This window comes from Dama dama, chromosome 4, assembly GCF_033118175.1.
Source record: "Dama dama isolate Ldn47 chromosome 4, ASM3311817v1, whole genome shotgun sequence".
Lineage (NCBI taxonomy): Eukaryota > Metazoa > Chordata > Mammalia > Artiodactyla > Cervidae > Dama > Dama dama.
Window position 1 is genome coordinate 63,029,795 of NC_083684.1, and position 12,546 is coordinate 63,042,340.

Genomic DNA, 12,546 nt, shown 5'->3' on the forward strand with positions numbered 1-12,546 from the left:
ACCATTGAAACACAGATCTTGTCCACCTAGCATGTAAATAAGGTAGATTTACTGGGGCTTGCTGTAGGTTAGGCTTTTGCTATACTAGCATTTACATCAAATGTAACCCCATGACCCGAGTCTATTGACTGTAGCTCTTACACCAAGAAAGCAAGGAGAGGTTCTGATTGACAAGAGAGAAGAAAGTCTCTTTGTCATCACAGAAAAGAGCAGAGTGGTTTAAAATCTGCTTGGCTGCGCGGTGACACCCACCAAGGAAGTCCATCCTTCACAGACAGAGGCATAGTCCTACATACCCAGAAGTTGTAGGTGTTCTGGAAGTCCGCGTAGGAATGTGCCCATGAGGTGTAAACATTGTCCTGAGTTGAGACAGAAGTTAAATTCAAAATCACGTTGATGAGGCCAAGAAGCAGGAGTTGATTGTGCGGCTTCATCCTGAAGGGGCTCGTCTGGGATCTTCTTTACCTTCTTCTTAAGGATGGTCTTAATCTCTCGAGGGTCAGTGGGGTCCCTCTATGCAGTCCACTCAGCGTATTCGGGGTCTCCGTGGTATGCTTTCTTCACCCTCATATGATGGGTCAAGGGACAATACCTGCAAGTTTAACTGCAGTAGGGGTAGTTAGAATAACATAAGGGTCCTTTCACCAAGGGGCTAGCAAATCATGTTTCCAATCTTTGACCCATACTTGGTCACCAAGTGTAAACTCATGAATCTGTTTCCCAAGGGGGAACGGCACCCTTTCTTGTACAAACTTAAGTTACCCGATTTATTACCTTACCCAGTTCCATCTGCTGTGAAATGCTATGCCCCCTTACCTGAGGCAAATTTGTTGACACCTGTTTTATTATGGGAGGGGGCCTCCCATACACAATTTCCTATGGAGAATAGCCTTGGGACTGTGGGGTCATCCTGAGTTTGAGCAGAGCCTTCGGAAGCAAGTCCGCCCAGGAGCAGTCAGTCTCTCTGATCCACTTGGAGAGTCTCTCTAAGTGTCCAGTTGGCTCATTCCACCATCTCAGAACTCTGGGTCTATATGCGGTGTGCAGTTTCCATTTGATGTTTAAAGTTTTGCTTACTTGTACTAAATCAGCTACAAAGGCCGGGCCATTGCATGATCCAATGCTGGTAGGAAATCCAAATCTGGGAACTCTTTCCCTAAGCAGGCACCGGGCTACTTCTGATGTTCTTTCAGTTCTTTCAGTTTTTCAGGTAGGAAAAGCTTTTGCCCATCTCAGGAACGTACATACCATGACCAGCAGATAACGGTAGTGTCGGTGAGGTTTCATTTCAGTGAAGTCCACTCCCAAGTGTTCAAGGGGCAGTGTGCCTTTCAGCTGAATACCCGGAGGATTTTGTCTGCATCCCCGAGAGGCAGCATTCACCTGTGAGCAGGCAGCATGGCCTAGGTGGATCACTTGGTGTGTCTGGCTTACCAGAGTGTGTGCCAGCTCCTCCAGTACCAATAATTTGCCACTTGGCAATTCCCACCATCCCTTTTCAGTCTTGATGGCCCCTTCCACTTTGGCTAACCTGACAGCCATTGTCCTTGTTTTATCAGGCTAGTGCCATCAGTATATAGGACCAAGTTAGGGTCTGGAACCTTGAGCCCTTCTTTAAAACAAACCCCAGATACCTTACTTCCTCTTTGTAGATCTGTGCCTTCTTTTTCACCAGGTAACCTGCTTCCATCAACAGCTGGAGCAGTGCTTTAGTCCCTTTCCAGCATTTTTCCTCAGTCTTGGCAGCCAGCAGCAGGTCATCCCCGTATTTTAGGAGCTGACATCCATACTCTTCCGGATGGAATGAGTCCAGGTCAGAAGCCAAGGCTTCCCCAAAGATGGCTGGGAAGTTTTTAACCCCTTGTGGGGGAGTCCAGATGAGCTGTTATTTGGTGCTCCCCACTGGATCTTCTCATTCAAAGGCAAAGATGGGCTGTGACGCTGGGGCAAGGCTTATGCAGAAGAAGGCATCCTTGAGATCAAGGCAAGTGTAAACTTTAGTCCTCGGTGGGAGGAGGCTAAGTAAGGTATAGGGGTTTGGAACAGTGGGGTGTAAAGTCACAGTAGCCTGGTAGACTAGCCTGAGATCTTGTACAGGCCTATAGTCCTGTCCTCCTTCCCTGTTGACTGGCAGGATTGGCGTATTCCAAGCCGACTGGCACTCTAGTAGAATGCCTGCTTGTTTCAATCAATTGATGTGGGGCAATATGCCGGTTCAGGCCTCCATCCGTAGTGGGTACTGGCACTCTTTAACCGGGATGGTGCCTGGTTTGAGTTCCATTATCACTGGGGCCTGATGTTTAGCCTGGGGGGAGGGGGGTTGTCTTCCACCCAGACCTCAGGGAATAATTGAGTTAGCTCCCTCGCTCTTCTGGCCCACCCGGTTCTGCCTTCAGAGGCTCATGCAACCTCCACTCATCTTGGGTTGGTATTGAGAGAGAGGGCAAATAAGTCATAGAGTCCGTCCAGAAGGTGGGCCTCTCCTCAGGGGAGAAAGTCACTTGTGCTCCTAGTTTGTAGAGCATATCTCTTCCCAACAGGGGTACTGGGCACTCAGGAATGTAGAGGAATCCAGGAATCACTTGGTGCCACCCCGCCCCATCTGACATTTTCTGGGCTGGCAAAACGATTTAATCATCTCTTCTCCCGATACCCCTGTTACAGCGGTAGTCTTTTTGGACAGTGGTGCCACAGGTTTTGTTACCACCGACAGTCTGCTCCTGTATCCACCATGAAGTCAATGTTTTGGTCCCCCACTTTTAAGGTCACCATGGGCTCTCAGGGACCTGATATCTCTGAGCCCTGGCAGCCCTAGTTAATTTCCAGGTCAGCAAGCCCCGCAACTGCGGGAGCTTCCTCTTCCTTCCTTGCCTTAGGGCATTCATTCTTCCAGTGGCCAAAAGCTCGGCACCGGGCACACTGGTTTGGCTGTAACGGGCCCAGGGCCTCCCTTGGGACCGGCTGAAGGACTGTCCTGTCCCTGGGGCAGATGAGGTTTTCTGGAGGGCACGAGATAGACTTTCCCAGAGCAGCAGCTTTCACTGTAAGTCTCTTGTCTGTTCTCTTTCGTTCCCTCCAACTCTCTTGAAGAGTGATTTGCTGCTTAATTCCAACGTCTCCCTCCCCCTCTTGTCAGTACTCACCGGGAGAGGTGGGTATAGCTTGAGCGGTTCGGTTGGGGCCGGATCCTGGAAGTGTTGGCCAGAGGCTTCTGTCACCGGGATCGGAGCCTGCCCTAACGGCGGCTCTACGAACTCCGGGAAAGCTGGCGGAGGAGCAGCGGCTGTTGCAGAAACTTCACCTGGCCCTGGATCGGGCATTAAGGCGGCCTCCGGTCCTGGTGAAGCACTGGGAGGCAGGCGTGTCATTATCCAGCATGGGGGAGGGGTCAGGTCATCCCCGTCCAAATCCTATAGAATTTCCTTTTTTATCATCAGTCAATTTTTGTGCCCTTCATATTTTTCCCTTTCCCTTCTGGATACAGGACCTTGTCCAAGTAGGAGGGTCTCAAGCTAACCCTAGCCATGAGTCAATAGATGGATATTGATCCAGGTGTCCTGGTTCTCCTGTGACTACTGTGTAGATTGCTTCCACTATTTTTAAGTTCACCGTGTTCTCTGGTGGCCATCCTGCTCCCATAGGGGGCCATTCGACCTCACAGAGTATGTGGAGGCAGTTAGGCTTCATCTTCACCCCATAGTCTCCTCCTAATCCCTTTAAAATTTTCACTCCAATACAGTTGCCTTAGATTCACTTCCCCCCATCTTGCTTGCCTTCTCAGACCTTCTTGTACTTTTCCTTTTCGTTCTGTCTACGAAGTTCTCATTACCCTATGTACTTCTGATATTTCCACTCAGTGACACTTAAATTGCCATTCTGCCTCCTTCCTGATTGGGGTTGAGAAGAGCCTTACCTGCCAGACCCCAGAGGGAGAAGGGGGATCGGCGTGTCTTCACCTGCCGGTCAGCATAGCTGAACCAGAACATCACATGGTCCAAGACTGTTTCTCCCTTAAAGTCCATTCTGCCTTGGTGGGCTTGATCAGGTGCGAATGAAAACACAGATGGGTTGAATATCCCATGACCCAGGCCATCTCCGGAAAAGCCAAATCATACTCACTTCTGTATCCCCCTCCTTCTAGCCTAACAATTCCAAGGGGGTCAAGAATTTCACAGCAGACAGGATACCTCCTGGGGGAGGGCAGAATACGAGCATACAAGGACCAGTTTCCTATCCTAACCCCTGGCGATCGCTTGGTAATAATTTTCCCTGAGACGGTGTGGACACACCTCCTAAATGACCATCACAAATTTCCTTCCTAAACCCTAGCACGCTCGTCAACCTGTGTTTCAAGCAATCGCCGCCTGCCTATTCCAGGCTCCTGTGGGTCCCCGCTGCTTCTAGTCCCTCCCAGGGGGGTGATCAGGCCCCCTCTTCCACCCTGCTGGGTGGGTTCCTCCTCACCTGAGCGCTCAGTTCCCCTGCTGCCGTCTATTACCTGCTGATGTGAAAGGTCTGGGCGTTGAAAAGCAGAATCCTTCCAGAGGGGCGAGGCGCCTTCCCCCGTCTAGGAGATTCAAGCTACAATGCCTCGGCTTGGCCTCAAATGAGACCTGTCTCCTCAAAGTGAGGAGCTTCCCGGCCAATGCACCAAATGTTATAGCCACTCTTTCCGGGAAACAAACTCACTCAGAAGGACAATGCAGATAGTGGAGTGCAGTTTATAACACCGGCGGGCCCAAGGCAGTCTCCTCTCAGCCAAGGGCCCCGACCATCATTTGTGAAAATCTTTTATACCCCATGTGTAGGTGTCCAAACCCACCACCCCAATCCCTTGATGCTTACAAAGGAAGGGTAAATATAATCACAATAACCCCATCATTCACATGTTACCTGTTCAAACAGTTAATAATCAATAAGCCCACGGTTACATTCCAACCAGTTAATAACCGATAACCTGTGCTTACGTTCTGATAGATAGTGTCCAGAAGCAGGGGTGATTAGTGTCTGTTTTCTCTTAGGTGATGAGTAACCAGTATATGATCTTCAAGGTTCCCCTGTCCGGAGGGGGTCTTATCATTCCATTGTCGTTCCCACAGGCACTAAGCAGAGAGTAAAGAGTCCACTGGAGAGGTGACCGAGCACGATCAGCACAGACAGGCCTGAGGTGGAGTCAAGGCCCTATGAAGTCCTTCTTCACATAAGACACCTCACTAAAATGGGAAAATGCAAATCTGAATTTTATGTTACAGTTTCTCTTTTTTTATATGAAATAACATTAAACGTGTTAAGTATATTTGTCCCAATTCATTAATGTTAAAATGCTTTAATATATTTATTTAACTCACAGAGTTTTTAAACAAATTATTGACATGGGAGGTTAGAACATTTCCCACAGTGCTTTTTTCTAATTGTTCTTCACTGTTAAACTTATAGATTATATAGAGAAATCTTTAAGAAGAAATTTTTCTGTTCCAATAATGTTATTTTACAATGTTATGTTAGTTTTGCTATACAGAAAGAATAAGTGATACATGTATACATTTCCCTTCTTAAGGAGATTTCCTTCCCATCTAGGTCACCACAGAGCATTGAGTAGAGTTCCCTGTGTTCTCACCATATTTTTCATGTCTCACTTCCCATTTGATTTGTTAAGAACTCTTACCTTATTAAATCTAACTTGTTTGTTATGAAACATCTGAGGACTTTATCGTTTATGCCATCTATTTCTGATTAGTTCTAGGTCAATAGCATTTACTATTTTAGACTCTATTAGAACATGCTCAGATATCAACATGAGTGGTAAGTGGGTTAAATAATTAGTAGGCATTAGCATTTGTGAAAACATTTTTTTGTACATTTGATTATTTAAAGCAAAAATTAATTGTTTGTACATTTGATTACTTACACCAAAAATTAATCATTACACTGCTCAACTGCTCCTGGCTTCCTTGTTCCTGTAAGTTTCTATCTTGACTTCTCCTCTGCACCATACTCCTCTATCATCTCATCTTGTCCAATGGTCTGTGTTTGTGGTCTCTGTTCTGCAGGCTGCAGATCCTAGTTCCTCTTGCTCTGGTGTCTGCTCCATGGTGGGTGAGGTGATCCAGATACCTGTGCCCTTATCCCCTTGAGAGGGGGTTGATTGTTACTATTGTGACCAGAGTCTGCCTGGATCTTGAGGGCCGCTTCGCCTTTCCTCTGTGGCTGTCACTATCTGTGGCGGGGTCTGCTCCCTGATTGGTGGAGCAGAGGCCCCAGGTCTGAAATTAGCTCTGCTCTGATCTGTGGTGCTTCTGATCTGGTGGGACTGGAGCACACCAACTGGGAGGGAAGCCACTGAGTGTTGCTCCTCCCTCTGGGGATGTTCTCCTCAGAGTGCTCTGCGTGTCATCTTTCATGTGCTGTGCGAGCTCTCGTGTGACCCTGTGTTGGCATTGATCTTGGCCCCATCTGAACCATGGGTATGCTGGCACTTGACCCTGGTGTCTCTCAGATATTGTTTTCACCAGGTCACCAGCAGAGATCCACTGTAGTTATATCCCAGGTGAACATTCATTGTGGAGCTGGACCCGCTGCAGTGCTATGGGGGCAATGGAGACTGTGACCTGGCCCAAATGCCTCCTGTGCGGGCCTACAATGTCTACAGTTGCTAAACCCAGACTGGTCTTGACTGCCAGAGCCTCATTTCCATCCAGATGTTCTGTTCTTGCTGAGTTTACCAAGCCAGTTGTGGGGTGTAACACCATGGTTTGTACAGATGCAAGGAGAGATCTCAGCTTTTCTGGCTTAGTGGCAGGGCCTTGGGGCTCAGCTGTGGTTTCAGCACCACCTGTACATTGGGACCACCCACAGGCGTGTGCTCTGAAGGTGCCCCTGGAGCCCATGAGTCTACCCTGGTGGGGAGGAGGCTGGGGAGGAGGAAGCAGCTGTGGGGGTCGTGAGATCACCCACTTAGGTGGGGGCCATTCCTAGTGCCTGGGGAGGCAGGGACAGGCACAGGGGCAGAGAGGTTGCAAGGAGTTTCTTCCCTTCGGGCATCACTCAACAACGCCGCTCTGCTTCCCTGGTGGTTCAGGCTTCCTCCACAAGCATCCCATTTGCAGAGCTCCTCCCTCCCTCCCGTCCACTCAGGATGTCTCCTCATGGCCAACTGCAGTCCTCTGCCTGGGTCTGCTCTCCGAAACCCGCGTTCCAGCACCCAGCCCTTGTCTGCAGCGGAGGACACCCTCTCAGGCTGGGTGGGCAAGGCAGGGGTCAATACCCTGCGTGCACGTCTCACTCTGTCCTGCACGCTGGTTGCCGTGTTCTCTTCCCACAGAGAACAAGGCTCCCCTTCTGTCCCTGCTGAGCTCCCCTCAGTGAGGGGCTTCCCTGGATGTGGAGACCTCTCCTCTCTTCAGATCTTCCCAGGGTTTTGCAGGTCCCATCCGGCTTCTTTTCCTCTTCCCTTTCCTCCAGCACTCTCTTGTCCTACCTGGCTCAGCAGGAATCTTTCTTGTCCTTTCAGGTGTCCAAGTTCCTCTGCCTGTGTGCCACAGGGCTCTGTGAGAATTTTTCCACTTCAAGATGTATTCTTGATGCTTTTGTGGAGAGAGATGAACTCCACGTCTTCCGAATCCTCTGCCATCTTGACTCCTTCTATCTCGGTTTTAGGCTTAATCTAGCCAAGTGTATGCCAATTTTATGTAAATTGTAAACTCTATTCCCCAAGAATAGTAAGTAGAATAACTTATCATTTGGTATCTTTCAGCTGTGACTTCTCACGACACCCGGGGTTTGAGGACCCAAAAGCCAGGCTTAGAAGATTTACTCCCAACAGCAAACCTAGGAATATATGAAAGCTTTCACCTTAGAAATTTACATTTAACCAGTGACTGGGAAACTATGAGGGCATCTAAAGAGTGGAGAGCATGTTATGATGGACACAACCAAGTTGATACCTTTTCCCACAAAGTAAACATTACCGCCAAAAGAAATCAAGGATGTGAATCAAATAAGGAAAAACCAATTTCAGATAACCAATTTCAGTCATCAGCATCTGCAGTTAAGTGTATATTTGTCAGCAAAGATCCCCATGATCTCTTGAAACATACATGTTCTCTGAAGGGAAATGTGCAAAATCTGGAAAGTCAGCTAGTCTCTTCTGCAAATACTCATTCAACCCTATATTCTGAGCATACATTCAAACATGTCTGGAAACCAGAAACTTAAACATGAAGGGGAAAATTCCCAGTACAATAAATTTGAGGGATCCTTTAACAGGGGTGTATTGATCTTCAACCAACAACTATTTTCTCCTTGTTCCAAAATCTGTAATGTTGATAATAATGGGAGAGACCTTATGCAACCATCATTGTTCAACGCATATGGAGGTATAATTAGTGTGGAACAACTTTACAAGTGTAACAAAATGAGTAATGCCTTAAGCAGGAGCTCCACCCCCAATAATTACAAGAGTATACATGATGGAATGAGAAGCTCCTCATGTAATGAAACTGGGCAAAATGTTGACCAAGACTTATATCTCGTGAAACAACAGGGACATCTATTTTCAGACAATTCTGAACATAATCAGTGTAGGTATATTTTATCAAAGCTCAAATCTTACTCTTAATACTATTAAGAGAGTGGATATTGGAGAGAAGACTTATAATTGCTATGATTATGGTAAAGTTTTTAACCAGTCTCCAAAACTTATTCAACAGCCGAGTATTCAGACTAAGCAGAAATTTTGCAAGTGTAATACATGTGGAAAACTCTTTAGTAACTTACCAAATCTAAGTAGACATAGGAAAATTCATACAGGAAGGAAAGATTTCAAATGTACAGCATGTGGCCAAACCTTTAATCAGAGTTCATATTTAACTGAACATCTGCGAATTCCTGCTGGGGAGAAACCATACAACTGTACAGATTGTGGCAAAGCCTTAATCTGCTGTTCATGTGTTACTCAAAATCAGCAAATTCATACTAGGGAGAGACCTTATGAATGTACAGCATGTGGCAAGGCTTTTAAGCAGAGTTCAACTTTAACTCAACATCAACGAATCCATACTGGGGAGAGACCTTATACATGTACAGAATGTGGCAAAGCCTTTATCAATTATTCACTTCTTACTCGACATCAACAAATCCATACTGGGGAGACACCTTATAAATGTACAGCATGTGGCAAAGCCTTTATCCGTCATTCATTTCTTACATGACATAAACGAATCCATACTGTGGAGAGACCTTACAAATGTACAGCATGTGGCAAGGCTTTTAAGCAGAGTTCAAATTTAACTCAACATCAGCGAATCCATACCGGGGAAAGACCTTATAAATGTACAGAATGTGGCAAAGCCTTTACCTATTATTCACTTCTTATTCGACATCAACGAATCCATACTGGGGAGAGACCTTACAAATGTACAGCATGTGGCAAGGCTTTTAGGCAAAGTTCAGCTTTAACTGAACATCAGTGAATCCATATTGGGGAGAGGCCTTATAAATGTACAGCACGTGGCAAGGCTTTTAAGCAAAGTTCAGCTTTAACTGAACATCAGCGAATCCATACTGGGGAGAGACCTTATAAATGTACTGCATGTGGCAAAGCGTTTATCCAGTATTCACTTCTTACTCAACGTCAACGAATCCATACTGGGGAGAGACCTTATAAATGTACAGCATGTGGCAAGGCGTTTAAGCAGAGTTCAAATTTAACTCAACATCAGCAAATCCACACCAGGGAAAGACCTTAGAAACGTACAGAATGTGGCAAAGCCTTTACCCATTATTCCCTTCTTACTCGACATCAACGAATCCATACTGGGGAGACACCTTATAAATGTACAGCATGTGGCAAAGCCTTTATCCGTCATTCAATTCTTAGACGACATCAACGAATCCATACTGGGGAGAGGCCTTATAAATGTACAGCATGTGGCAAGGCTTTTAAGCAAAGTTCAGCTTTAACTGAACATCAGCGAATCCATACTGGGGAGAGACCTTATAAATGTACTGCATGTGGCAAAGCGTTTATCCATTATTCACTTCTTACTCGACGTCAACGAATCCATACTGGGGAGAGACCTTACAAATGTACAGCATGTGGCAAGGCTTTTAGGCAAAGTTCAGCTTTAACTGAACATCAGCGAATCCATACTGGGGAGAGACCTTATAAATGTATAGACTGTGGCAAAGCCTTTTCCCAGAGTTTAGGTCTTTCTCGACATCAGAGAGTTCATACTGCAGAGAAATGTTAGAAATGTAAGGAATGTGGCAAAGCATTTCCTCACAGCCATCACCTGACTCACAATCAGAGAATACATACTGCAGAGAAACCCTAGAAATGAATCAGGGCTAAAACAAAGTTGCTCCTAACTATATAGTTTTGAAAAAAACGAGTGTTTTCTTTGGAAAGATACATGAATGAAATAAAAAAATGTAGAAAAGTGCTTAATCAAACATCAAAAGTAACTCAATACCAGAGAATTCATACTAGAAAGCATGTCATTAGTACCCCTTTTGTTCAATTACTCTAAGCAGAAACACTGTAGCAAGTATTCCATTAATAAAACACATACAAAATTGATATGTTAGTATGGATCACAAGATGATGGGGTGGATATTGGCAGAGGTATAATTATTATGAATGTATCCTTCTTTATGTTAACGTTATTTGAGATTTTTAAGGAATCAAAACGAATGTAATTCAACTCTCAACTTACTACATGCTGTGATTTGTTTCTACTGTATATATGAACTTATGTTTTTGATGGTTGTTGCCCAATGGTAAGAGAAGCCCTTCTATATGAAGTGGGAATCATTTACATTTATTCTCCAATTTATAAGATTAAGAACACAGTCATGTTATATACATACTAAACCTCTGAATGGAGGTATTTGTCACTGATGTCAAACACCTCTGTGGTCACCATGATGTAAGTGTTCAGGGAATAATTCAAAGTAAGACAGAAGTTTGCTCTAAGTTTTCAATAATTATGTCAGTTGCTTTTAAAGCATAAAACAAGGATAGTTCATGAAAATCTAAGGTATTTTTATAAGAGCAACATAGAGAAATCATGCATATTATCTGGCAGGCATGAAGGAAGGACACCTTCTCTTCTATCTGATGTAAGTATAGAAAACTTTCTGGAAAAGTCATATTAATATAATGAATGTCCATCCATGTTTACTAAATTAGCCTCCATTTTGTAAACTATATAAATCACATTCTCAGATCATTTCATCAGAGAAACAGGAAAGTTTTTAGAAGCTTGTAATGTGTATTTTAATCAAGGATCAAACAACAATTGTAAAAGGTTTTATTCCATCTGTGTCAAATTAATGTATTTTAATTAATAAAAGTGAATGGTTTTTCAGTGTTACAATTGATGTGGAATGAATGAAGGGTTTACGCACCACCAGCATTAACCTCTCCCACCTATTTAAGGTTGCAGGAAAGGTAACGTAATGATAAACGCACAGGGGGATGGCATCTGTAGAAATTAGTTCCTTACTGCCGTTAAAACTCTCATAACTTCATATATTTCTCACCATTTCTATGTTGTATCTCCTCTCTGATTTTTATCTACTTGGACATCGTGGTGGTTCTAATAAGAAGGATCATACAGAGTACTGTTGAGAGCTCCCCTGAACTGCTCCATGCTGTTGCTGTCTCAGGGTCTGGGGAGCAGGCAGCCTGCAGGTCCTTGAACTCATACCAGCCAGTCCTGTGAGCACCTGCACTAGATGACCCCTTCCTTGGGACCAGCAGTCTTGCTGAACCCCAGGGTCTACTGCACAGGCCCCCCTTCAGTGTTACCCTCAGAGCTCACCAGAATCCTGATCGTCTTTGTTTGAATGGACCCCTCCACACTCAGCCTGTGGGACCCACAGCACTTCACCCAGGGTCAGGTCTGAACCCCAAGGACTGGAATTTTCTCTGCCTGGTTCTAGCCTTGACCTTCCTCAGGGGCCCTCAAGGCTTGCTGTGAATTCTCTGAGGACCTAGAGTCATAAACTCACCTGCTGCAGTTGTCCTTTGTTCTCCTGTTAGTTAAAACTTTTCAGGGGCTCATTTAAGCAAATGTAAGTTTAACAAAGTCACAAAAAGAATAATCAAAAGCCATGATGGGAAAATTCTGAACCAAGATTTATAAAATGTTTCCCTGTATCATTCTTAGCACATGTGTCTTGTAAGGCTTAAAGGAACTGTTTTCTCATGGCTTTGGTATACTTTAAATGCAATATATAAATACTTGAAGATATATACATAATATGATTTATATAACACACATTGAATACAAGATATTAATATCTGAAGGTAAACATGTTAGTGAGAAGACCAAGAAGGAATATGTGAGTGTATGTGTATTCTTACATATTTAACTTAGAGAATTTAGAAATGCTAGATCAAAACTGGTCATTTCAGAATTGCAGATGATTTACTACAAACTATAAAACTTGTCAATTTGTTGATTAATCTGTTTTGTCTACTTTTCATGGAATTCATTTCCTTAAATGTCAGGAGGTTATGTTTTTTAAGGAACTTCCACA

General features: G+C 44.7%; 1 protein-coding gene across 1 annotated transcript in view; it reads left to right on the top strand.

Moving 5' to 3' along the window:
- LOC133055142 (zinc finger protein 85-like) overlaps nt 1-11,703 on the top strand; it is a 28,534-nt gene extending 16,831 nt beyond the window's left edge. The window contains exons 4-9 of the mRNA XM_061140595.1: nt 7,135-7,361; nt 7,511-7,673; nt 9,211-9,431; nt 9,516-9,714; nt 9,799-10,226; nt 11,671-11,703. Of these exons, the coding sequence (XP_060996578.1) occupies nt 7,135-7,361; nt 7,511-7,673; nt 9,211-9,431; nt 9,516-9,714; nt 9,799-10,226; nt 11,671-11,703 (1,271 nt within the window). The remainder of the gene's footprint in view (nt 1-7,134; nt 7,362-7,510; nt 7,674-9,210; nt 9,432-9,515; nt 9,715-9,798; nt 10,227-11,670) is intronic.
- The last annotated feature ends 843 nt before the right edge of the window (nt 11,704-12,546 follow it).